The sequence below is a fragment of the Strongylocentrotus purpuratus genome, unplaced genomic scaffold (genome assembly GCF_000002235.5).
Source record: "Strongylocentrotus purpuratus isolate Spur 01 unplaced genomic scaffold, Spur_5.0 spur5_scaffold_5, whole genome shotgun sequence".
NCBI lineage: Eukaryota > Metazoa > Echinodermata > Echinoidea > Camarodonta > Strongylocentrotidae > Strongylocentrotus > Strongylocentrotus purpuratus.
In genome coordinates this window covers 40039448-40051420 of record NW_022145611.1, presented here as the reverse complement: position 1 = coordinate 40051420, position 11973 = coordinate 40039448, and the positions used below count along the sequence as shown (strand labels likewise).

General features: G+C 34.2%; 1 protein-coding gene across 1 annotated transcript in view; it reads left to right on the top strand.

The window, feature by feature from the left end:
• LOC105443673 (fibrillin-2-like) overlaps nt 1-11742 on the top strand; it is a 30683-nt gene extending 18941 nt beyond the window's left edge. Inside the window, exons 16-27 of the mRNA XM_030998857.1 lie at nt 641-739; nt 1295-1426; nt 2409-2537; nt 3041-3169; nt 3673-3801; nt 4304-4432; nt 4936-5064; nt 5568-5696; nt 7189-7287; nt 8470-8498; nt 8996-9115; nt 9624-11742. Of these exons, the coding sequence (XP_030854717.1) occupies nt 641-739; nt 1295-1426; nt 2409-2537; nt 3041-3169; nt 3673-3801; nt 4304-4432; nt 4936-5064; nt 5568-5696; nt 7189-7287; nt 8470-8498; nt 8996-9115; nt 9624-9875 (1505 nt within the window). The 3' untranslated portion in view covers nt 9876-11742. The remainder of the gene's footprint in view (nt 1-640; nt 740-1294; nt 1427-2408; nt 2538-3040; nt 3170-3672; nt 3802-4303; nt 4433-4935; nt 5065-5567; nt 5697-7188; nt 7288-8469; nt 8499-8995; nt 9116-9623) is intronic.
• Nucleotides 11743-11973: the final 231 nt, after the last annotated feature.

Genomic DNA, 11973 nt, shown 5'->3' with positions numbered 1-11973 from the left:
AAATGAATGCTTCTTTACCTTCTTCCCCCCCATCACCCAACTGAGCGAAATTTCGATCGACGCGATTTTCCCATTTCCGGGGGCAAAAAAAATTTAAAAATTATGGTTACCCCCCCCCCCCCCCCCCTGCGTTTTGTTTTGAGCTCAAATGCCTTATTTTGCGTAAACACCATCATAATTAATGCAAAGGTAATTATCAAATGATGGTTTCCAAATGCTTTTGAATCTTTTGGACCTTAAATATTTCAGTTACATACAAAGGGTTATTCATATAAAATACGGCACAGTCCATCTCTATGAAGCTTGGTACACTTATCGCCTCAAATAGTCCGAAACTGCTCAATTAATTTCAATGACCACAGTAAACCATGTTTACTTTGTTCTGAAATTATGTCCATATCTTTAAAAAACGGGACAGCGACTCGGTTTGAAACTTAGAACTAAATAGTATAAATTTGGTATAATGACATTGTAGTAATCGTAATTCATCACTACCACAGTCGTTATCAATACAGTTATCTTCATGATTATCACCAGCATCAACTTGTTCAGGTTTTTTTAAGTCGTTTTCATTGTCATGAAAAGAACTTAAAAACAGACCTTCTCATACTTGTTCACAATTATCATTGGCTCGTGACAGTCATCTGTGCCACGATCTCGGAATGCCAGACCGGAGAGATTTGTTCTTCGGGTACGTGCACCTGTCCAGATGGGTACAGTGGTTCAAGCTGTGACCAAGGTAAGATTTCCTCAAACCTCCTACCTTTCAACTCAGGCTTCACATCCCCATTCGATCACCAATGAAAAGACACAATATTATTTTAGTTGAATGGCCTTTATTAGTTGATTCCCAGCAAGGAACTGACGAACAAACTTTGCTCTAAGAATCGTTCTATCCAATATAACAAAAGTTTGAAACAAGCTACAGTGTCGATTAAAAAGGAGATGTTTAAAAACTGTAAGTCTTCATGCAATAACCCTGTTTTGGGGTTGGGGGGCCGGGGGGGGGGCAGGGCCCAGATTACTATCGCTTGAATCACTCTATATTAGTGCATCCACACAAAAACATATGACTATCAAGTCTTGTTGATTTTTCGTAGCATTTGTTCACGATTTCATTTGACATTTATTTTTACTTTTTTAGTCTCTAGATCTAGATCTAGTCTAGATTCTAGAGTGCATGGAGATACAAATAATTGGTGCCAATTTAAGATGAAAAGCTGATTCAATTAGAACTTTAGAAAATTCTTGACTGCATGCTATATGGGTGAAAAAAAATGTTTACTTTTCCTAGACATTGACGAATGCGTGGTGGATACAACACTCTGTGCAAATGGAATGTGTTCGAACACACCGCCTGGCTCTTACACCTGTAGCTCGTGTGACTCTGGATATGAATTAAACGATGATAGCACTGCTTGTGATGGTAAGGATGTGAAATCAAATTAGATCTAGTCATCTACTCAGTACTAGTGTCCCATTTTATTTTTTAGTGGCATCTTTAACAGTCTTTTGATCCAGAATGCTCTGAATTACAAAGTTGTAGGTCTACATGATCTTAGTCCAAAAGTCAGTATGAAATTGAAATCCACTTCTTTTAATAGGAGTAGAAAAACGAGAGAAACAAGTCAGTGAAAGTTTGAGCAAATTCCGACTAAAAATAAGGAAGTTAGGATTTTTGAAGTTGTGATCAATCAAACACAAATTGGCAACTCTATGACGTATCATGCGAGCTCAACTTCCATTTGCTCAGTACTAAAAAAATCTAAAATTTTCATTTTCCCTCAAGAAAAATTTCAACCATACATGCACCCTAAATATAATAATTGCAAATATGTTTCTATACTCCCCCTGCAAGGAACAAATATATATTCCGTCATCAATAACAAAGAAAACATGATTTTATGGAATATTATGCACAAAGCAAATGAAGGAGAGCTCGTATAATAAGTCACAGAGTTGCCAATTTGTATTTGATTGATCACAACTTCAATAATTCATAACTTTCTTATTTTCATTCAGAATTTGCTCAAACTTTCACTCACCTGATTTTCTTATTATTCTGCCTCTATCGAAACAAACTTATTTTGGGGGTGGACTTTCCCTTTAAATCTGAAATGGACATTTAACTTTCTAAATTAGCAATGGAGAGTAAAATGTATAGACTAATCTTTATTTTTGTTTAAAAATTGGCAATTTCTTGTTGATTTTTCGTAGCATTTGTTCACGATTTCATTTGACATTTATTTTTACTTTCTTACTCTCTAGATCTAGATCTAGTCTAGATGCTAGAGTGCATGGAGAATCAAATAAATGGTGCCAATTTAAGATGAAAAGCTGATTCAATTAGAACTTTAGACAAACTCTTAACTGCATGCTATGGGTGAAAAAATGTTTACTTTTCCTAGATATTAACGAATGCATGGTGGATACAACGCTCTGTGCAAATGGAATGTGTTCAAACACAGATGGCTCTTACACCTGTAGCCCGTGTGACTCTGGATATGAATTAAACGATGATAACACTGCTTGCAATGGTAAGGATGTGAAATCAAATTAGATCTAGTCGTCTGCTCAGTACTAGTGTCCCATTTTATTTTTTAGTGGCATCTTTAACAGTCTTTTGATCCAGAATGATCTGAATTACAAGTTGTAGGTCTACATGATTTTAGTCCAAAAGTCAGTAGGAAATTGAAATTTACTTCTGTTAATGAACACTCTGCCATCAATGAAAACTATTAAATCTGAAATGGACATTTAACTTTCTAAATTAGCAATGGAGAGTAAAATGTATAGACTAATCATTATTTTTGTTTACAAATTGGCAATTTCTTGTTGATTCTTCGTAGCATTTGTTCACGATTTCATTTGACATTTATTTTTACTTTCTTACTCTCTAGATCTAGATCTAGTCTAGATGCTAGAGTGCATGGAGAATCAAATAAATGGTGCCAATTTAAGATGAAAAGCTGATTCAATTAGAACTTTAGACAAACTCTTAACTGCATGCTATGGGTGAAAAAATGTTTACTTTTCCTAGATATTAACGAATGCATGGTGGATACAACGCTCTGTGCAAATGGAATGTGTTCAAACACAGATGGCTCTTACACCTGTAGCCCGTGTGACTCTGGATATGAATTAAACGATGATAACACTGCTTGCAATGGTAAGGATGTGAAATCAAATTAGATCTAGTCGTCTGCTCAGTACTAGTGTCCCATTTTATTTTTTAGTGGCATCTTTAACAGTCTTTTGATCCAGAATGATCTGAATTACAAGTTGTAGGTCTACATGATTTTAGTCCAAAAGTCAGTAGGAAATTGAAATTTACTTCTGTTAATGAACACTCTGCCATCAATGAAAACTATTAAATCTGAAATGGACATTTAACTTTCTAAATTAGCAATGGAGAGTAAAATGTATAGACTAATCATTATTTTTGTTTACAAATTGGCAATTTCTTGTTGATTCTTCGTAGCATTTGTTCACGATTTCATTTGACATTTATTTTTACTTTCTTACTCTCTAGATCTAGATCTAGTCTAGATGCTAGAGTGCATGGAGAATCAAATAAATGGTGCCAATTTAAGATGAAAAGCTGATTCAATTAGAACTTTAGACAAACTCTTAACTGCATGCTATGGGTGAAAAAATGTTTACTTTTCCTAGATATTAACGAATGCATGGTGGATACAACGCTCTGTGCAAATGGAATGTGTTCAAACACAGATGGCTCTTACACCTGTAGCCCGTGTGACTCTGGATATGAATTAAACGATGATAACACTGCTTGCAATGGTAAGGATGTGAAATCAAATTAGATCTAGTCGTCTGCTCAGTACTAGTGTCCCATTTTATTTTTTAGTGGCATCTTTAACAGTCTTTTGATCCAGAATGATCTGAATTACAAGTTGTAGGTCTACATGATTTTAGTCCAAAAGTCAGTAGGAAATTGAAATTTACTTCTGTTAATGAACACTCTGCCATCAATGAAAACTATTAAATCTGAAATGGACATTTAACTTTCTAAATTAGCAATGGAGAGTAAAATGTATAGACTAATCATTATTTTTGTTTACAAATTGGCAATTTCTTGTTGATTCTTCGTAGCATTTGTTCACGATTTCATTTGACATTTATTTTTACTTTCTTACTCTCTAGATCTAGATCTAGTCTAGATGCTAGAGTGCATGGAGAATCAAATAAATGGTGCCAATTTAAGATGAAAAGCTGATTCAATTAGAACTTTAGACAAACTCTTAACTGCATGCTATGGGTGAAAAATGTTTACTTTTCCTAGATATTAACGAATGCATGGTGGATACAACGCTCTGTGCAAATGGAATGTGTTCAAACACAGATGGCTCTTACACCTGTAGCCCGTGTGACTCTGGATATGAATTAAACGATGATAACACTGCTTGCAATGGTAAGGATGTGAAATCAAATTAGATCTAGTCGTCTGCTCAGTACTAGTGTCCCATTTTATTTTTTAGTGGCATCTTTAACAGTCTTTTGATCCAGAATGATCTGAATTACAAGTTGTAGGTCTACATGATTTTAGTCCAAAAGTCAGTAGGAAATTGAAATTTACTTCTGTTAATGAACACTCTGCCATCAATGAAAACTATTAAATCTGAAATGGACATTTAACTTTCTAAATTAGCAATGGAGAGTAAAATGTATAGACTAATCATTATTTTTGTTTACAAATTGGCAATTTCTTGTTGATTCTTCGTAGCATTTGTTCACGATTTCATTTGACATTTATTTTTACTTTCTTACTCTCTAGATCTAGATCTAGTCTAGATGCTAGAGTGCATGGAGAATCAAATAAATGGTGCCAATTTAAGATGAAAAGCTGATTCAATTAGAACTTTAGACAAACTCTTAACTGCATGCTATGGGTGAAAAAATGTTTACTTTTCCTAGATATTAACGAATGCATGGTGGATACAACGCTCTGTGCAAATGGAATGTGTTCAAACACAGATGGCTCTTACACCTGTAGCCCGTGTGACTCTGGATATGAATTAAACGATGATAACACTGCTTGCAATGGTAAGGATGTGAAATCAAATTAGATCTAGTCGTCTGCTCAGTACTAGTGTCCCATTTTATTTTTTAGTGGCATCTTTAACAGTCTTTTGATCCAGAATGATCTGAATTACAAGTTGTAGGTCTACATGATTTTAGTCCAAAAGTCAGTAGGAAATTGAAATTTGCTTCTGTTAATGAACACTCTGCCATCAATGAAAACTATTAAATCTGAAATGGACATTTAACTTTCTAAATTAGCAATGGAGAGTAAAATGTATAGACTAATCATTATTTTTGTTTACAAATTGGCAATTTCTTGTTGATTCTTCGTAGCATTTGTTCACGATTTCATTTGACATTTATTTTTACTTTCTTACTCTCTAGATCTAGATCTAGTCTAGATGCTAGAGTGCATGGAGAATCAAATAAATGGTGCCAATTTAAGATGAAAAGCTGATTCAATTAGAACTTTAGACAAACTCTTAACTGCATGCTATGGGTGAAAAAATGTTTACTTTTCCTAGATATTAACGAATGCATGGTGGATACAACGCTCTGTGCAAATGGAATGTGTTCAAACACAGATGGCTCTTACACCTGTAGCCCGTGTGACTCTGGATATGAATTAAACGATGATAACACTGCTTGCAATGGTAAGGATGTGAAATCAAATTAGATCTACTCGTCTACTCGGTACTAGTGTCCCATTTTATTTTTTAGTGGCATCTTTAACAGTCTTTTGATCCAGAATGCTCTGAATTACAAGTTGTAGGTCTACATGATCTTAGTCCAAAAGTCAGTATGAAATTGAAATCCACTTCTGTTAAAGTACAATCTGCCATTAATGAAAACTATTAAATCTGAAATGGACATTTAACTTTCTAAATTAGCAATGGAGAGTAAAATTCATAGACTAATCACTATTTTTGTTTACAAATTGGCAATTGACTTGGATGCTTGTGTGAGGCAATAAGATTTTTTGGAGGGAAAATGAAAATTCATATTAGCAATATAAAGAAAACAAAAAGTGTATAGTGAGGCAATGAAAACAGAGACTCGTGATTGAGCTGCTACTTGCCCTGTGATTTAAAAAGTTTGTCATGTCATTACAGATTCATAACCTTTGATTAGTTATCCGATTTTGATCAAACTTTTTTTCTGATTTTTCTGCTTATATTCAATTAAGTTATTTTATTAGTGGACTTGCCCTTTAATGGAGCTATGTGTAGTGCAGGTATCGAAATCTATTGAAATATTATGTTAAAGGGGGTGTAGATTGGCAATATACTGGTTAACGCCATCTACGTCTTCTTTTGGACAACTGCGCGTAAACGAACGGACTTGATTAACAGTTCTCTACATCAGGCGGGTACGCAGGGGGGGGGGGGGGTGTTTTGGGGGTTAAAGCCCCCTTCCCCCCTCCACTTTTATTTATTTAAAATCTGTTTTAGCTCAAGGGTGGGGGGGGGGTTGTGCAGATTTTTTTTAAATTAATGCTCCTTTACCCCCTTCACCCCTCCCCCAACTGAGCGAAATATCGGTCGACGCGATTTTCCCATTTCCGGGGGCAAAAAAATTTAAAAAATTCTGGTCACTACCCCCCTCCCCCCCCCCCCCCCCCCCCCCCCTGCATTTTGTTTTGAGCTCAAATGCCTTATTTTGCCTAAACACCATCATAATTAATGCAAAGGTAATTATCAAATGATGGTTTCCAAATGCTTTTGAATCTTATGGACCTTAAATAATTCAATTACACACAAAAGTTATTCATATAAAATACGGCACAGTCCATCTCTATGAAGCTTGGTACACTTATCGCCTCAAATAGTCCGAAACTGCTCAATGAATTTCAATGACCACAGTAAACCGTGTTTACTTTGTTCTGAAATTATGTCCATATCTTAAAAAAAACAGGACAGCGACTCGTTTTGAAACTTAGAACTAAATAGTATAAATTTTGGTATAATGACATTGTAGTAATCGTAATTCATCACTACCACAGTCGTTATCAATACAGTTATCTTCATGATTATCACAGCATCATCTTGTTCAGGTTTTTTTAAGTCGTTCTCATTATCATTAAAAGCTAGAACTTAAATACAGACCATCTCATACTTGTTCACAATTATCATTGGCTCGTTACAGTGGCCTGTACCTTGGACTCGGAATGCCAGACCGGAGAGATTTGTTCTTCGGGTACGTGCACCTGTCCAGATGGGTACAGTGGTTCAAGCTGTGACCAAGGTAAGATTTCCTCAAACATCCTACCTTTCAACTCAGGCTTCGCATCTCCATTCGATCACCAATGAAAAGACACAATATTATTTTAGTTAAATGGCCTTTATTAGTTGATTTGCTCTAAGAATCATTCTATCTTCCAATGTAACAAAAGTTTGAAACAAGCTACAGTGTCGATTAAAAAGGAGAAGGTTGAAAACTGTAAGTCTCAAATAACCCTGTTTTGGGGGCCGGGGGGCCGGGGCCAGGGCCCCAGATTACTATCGCTTGAATCACTCTATATTAGTGCATCCACACAAAAACATATGACTATCAAGTCTTGTTGATTTTTCGTAGCATTTGTTCACGATTTCATTTGACATTCATTTTTACTTTTTTACTCTCTAGATCTAGTTTAGATTCTAGAGTCTACTCAGTACTAGTGTCCCATTTTATTTTTTAGTGGCATCTTTAACAGTCTATTGATCCAGAATGATCTGAATTACAAGTTGTAGGTCTACATGATTTTAGTCCAAAAGTCAGTAGGAAATTGAAATCCACTTCTGTTAATGAACACTCTGCCATCAATGAAAACTATTAAATCTGAAATGGACATTTAACTTTCTAAATTAGCAATGGAGAGTAAAATGTAAAGACTAATCACTATTTTTGTTTACATATTGGCAATTTCTTGTTAATTTTTAGTTGCATTTGTTCACGATTTCATTTGACATTCATTTTTAATTTTTTATCCCCTCGCCGACGAAGTCGGAGGGGATATAGAAACGCTGCCGTCCGTCCTTCCTTCCTTCTGAAATTGGATATGAAGATACATAATATCTAAATACAGGCTAAGTTCAATTTTGGAGTACGTAGGTCAATGGTCAAAGGTCATAGCTCACTAAATATGCGAATCTGGTTTCCGATTGATAACTTTAGTATTGTTTGACGGATTTTAATGAAATTTGATATGAAGGTACTTGGTATCATAACTCAGCCTAAGTCCAATTTCAGAGTATGTAGGTCAAACGTCATAGCTCATTGAATATGCGAATCTGGTTTCTGATCCATCCCCCCCCCCCCCCCCCCCCTTTGACTCTTGAATCTGAATGACCTAGCAAGGTATGGAAACATAGTTATGTATTGTTAACATTTCATGTCTTTACATCATATCAATAATGATACCTTATCAAACTTCCATCACTACAGCAACTACCCCGGCCACAAGAATGCGAGGGGTAAGTGAAATGATATCTTTTAAAGCTTGATGGGGAGAGGCTTTTCTCAATATTGTACATGTAATGTGTGGCTAAGTATTTGTGTTTACTATATAATGATCTAAAAATGTATAATTCTTTGTTAGGAATGTCTATGAAAGTTATTTCCTAAGAAAGAACTATCTCCTTCGTGATTAATGTAATGACTTGTTGCCTACAGAATACATTCAATTAATATTCTGAACAAAAGCATTTTGTTCTGAAGAAAAACATAAATTCATTGCTTAGAAAATATTGTACAAAAAGTACAATTTTGCTGTTCACATCTTTTTGTCACTAAACACAATCCCGTATTAATATGGTTTGGGTTCACCTTTGATGTGGAACATGGGAGAGATAGTATTTGTGCATTTTTAGCGATAAATGCTGACCACTAATCCTAATATAAGATAATTAGATAATCCATTCTTTCAATACAATTGAAACTTATACTATGTGCATTTAAATTTTCCTTCCAGACTCTTCAATGTTATTCTTGTTCGACTAACTCCATATCGGATGTTTGCTCTACTGCTGATGACCTTGCAAGCGGTTCTGGAGTATCAACTGTTACATGCTATGAAGGACAGCGTTGTTGGGTATTCAAATACTTTGAAATTTATATTTTTCTTCACAGGGTTGATCTGGCATGTGTATATAGTTTGGTATTATAACAGAAAATACAATGAGGATATATCTCTAAATTGATGTTGTGAAACAGAAGACATGAATTTATACAAAGTAAACATTAATTTTCACCTAAGATTATGTTGTGTCTCATCTGTTTATTTATTTTGTCCTCATATACTCGGAGTAAATGATAGTTTTGTCCATTTTTGGGGGTTTTAATTTTTTCTTCTCTCTTTTGCTTTAATTTTTCTTATCAAAGAAAAAAAATAATGAAATACATTACAAAGCAAGAGAACAATTTTTTTAGTGGGATGTCTATAAAAACCAATGGACAAAAACATTAGTTAACTAGATAAAGGAAAGAGCCATGCGATTCATATTTTCAAGAAATCAAATGTTGAAATGAAAATTCTACAGAACTGAATATGAAAGATCAAGTTACATAGTCATAATAAAAACTCTCTTCATTTCTTGCAGACTGATCATTATGAGAACTCATCACACACGGTTGTGTCGCGTGGATGCACAGATGAGCCATGTGAAAACTTGCATAAAGGTGGTGGACCTTACTGCACTATGGCTAATAACGTTACCAGTTGCACATCCTGTTGTACTGAGTCAAATTGCAACGACAACAAATCCAGCTCTGAGGGTCTCACTTGTAGCTGTGTGACATGGCTGACATCTCTTTTCTCAGTGGTCATCATGCTCATCACTTATAGAACCTAAATAAATTCAAATTTCAAAAGCTGTTTCTATTTTAACATTTATTATAACAGGCACAAATTTGCCTATTCAATTCACAGTCAAATTTTAATTCTAAACCATCAGTGTTTGCAAAAGTAAGTAACAGACTTGTGTTTTACAAATAACTATTGATTGAATAAAACATTCAATTGAAAATAATTGAAGTTTTCTCAATTTTAGCTCTGGTAATTTTTCTTCTATAATATTGTACATATTTATTAATAGAAAAGTTTAGAATGGCTTTAATGTACTTTTTACATTCAAAATGTCTTAAAATCCGTCCTGAATTTTCTGCATGAAGTTATTCCTGAAAACACATAGCGAGATTAGCATTTTTCAGGAAAAATAACATTTGATGATTTAATTGGACAAGTTAAATCTGTCAAAAAGATGAAACATAAAGATTGTCAAGCGAACAAAACCCTTAAAATGCAGAAAAAGACATTAAAACTGATAAATAGTTTCTTGAAGTTTTCAACTTTGCTGTAGATTTTGTGACCTTACCAAATGTAATATAGACGAGTGGAAATTATTTGATAAATAGAGAATAGGATAAAACAATATGACATTTATTTTTTAAGAGAGTTTTAATAAATCTGATAGAACACTGTTTAATATTCTAATTACATTTATATTTACATTACATTTGAATGACACAAATGACCTGGGTATCAGGCTTCTAAAGCTTGTTTCCATGATGTGTTTTCTCTAATCAAAATGTAGTGTATGTATCAATAAACTGATGATTGCCAGTATGTTGATGTAGACCTGAAAGGTATGAAAAACTACTCATAAAATATTCGTTTTATCAACCAATACACAGGTAGAACACTTATGAATGCATTGTATTCATTGCCTGAAGAAACTGTTTGAAAGGTGGGAATAGAAATGTATTTTGTAGTCTTGGAGTGAGGAGAAAGCTCCATACATGATATTTAAATGAGAAACCTGATAAGATGTACACAAATATTGTGATAGTCTACTCATATTGCCCTCCATGAACTTATCATTTTCTTTTTTGGGGAGGGGGCCGAGGTGAGATGTTGCAAACATTATGAGCTGGCCGTGTTTAGGGCTATAATGGTACTCATAACTGTGTTAAGCACTTTACATCTGTAATCATTATCGATACATAAAGGAAGACATTGACTAAAAGAAACAAACAGATTTTCCATTTTGTTTTCTCCATTCAACCCAAGTAAGAATAATTGTACTTTTTAACTATTACAGCACTGTACAAAAAAAAAGAGCAATTATTTGTCCAAGCTTGCGAGATTAGCCGAATACCAACTGGTCGTGAATTGAGTTCATTGGTTCCTCGAGGAACAGATATATTAATTGTGCCTACAAAATATATACTAGAAAGTTGTTGTACAGTCTCATATTGTATAGTTACGTATTCTATTTGGATACACAAGAAAATATGCTTTTAAAGGTACTGTATTGCAATGAAATGTTTAGTGTTATAAACAAAAAGACTCGCATGACTTCAGTGTAAAAAAAAATTGTATTTTCTAAACATTTTCTATGGTATGCTCTATCACCTTGATTGTTTTGTCAAAACTTTGACTTTGTTGTTCTCTGTTAAAAAGCTGCTTATCTGTACAAAAAAGAATGATGTTGTTGAAGTTGTTGATGCAGAGCTATTTTCTTGATAATTTTATAAAAAATGTAACTAAGTGAATTCAATTTTTGGGTTGTACATGTATTTCAAAGTACATCTTATTCTTTGCAATAGATGAACATAATCTCAAATATACATGTACAATAAATTGTTAGGTAATAATGTATTGTCAATTCATTTTCCTTTTAATGTTCTAAATAAAGTTTGGATTGAGGTGTCATAAATCATAGTTAATGTGGATTTTTTTTTTTCTTTAGAATAGTGAAACAAAGTTTTCTAACTATATCCAGTAATGTGGAAAAGTATGTGATCGTAGAGTGTAAACTGTAATTGGTCAAAAGACCATGAGGCAAACAATGTCGGTCTCAAAGGCCTCTTCACAACTTTATTTTGAGGGTTCACGAAACCAAGAGACCACTAGACAGACAAAGCCAATCTCGTTGGTCTTCTGACAAG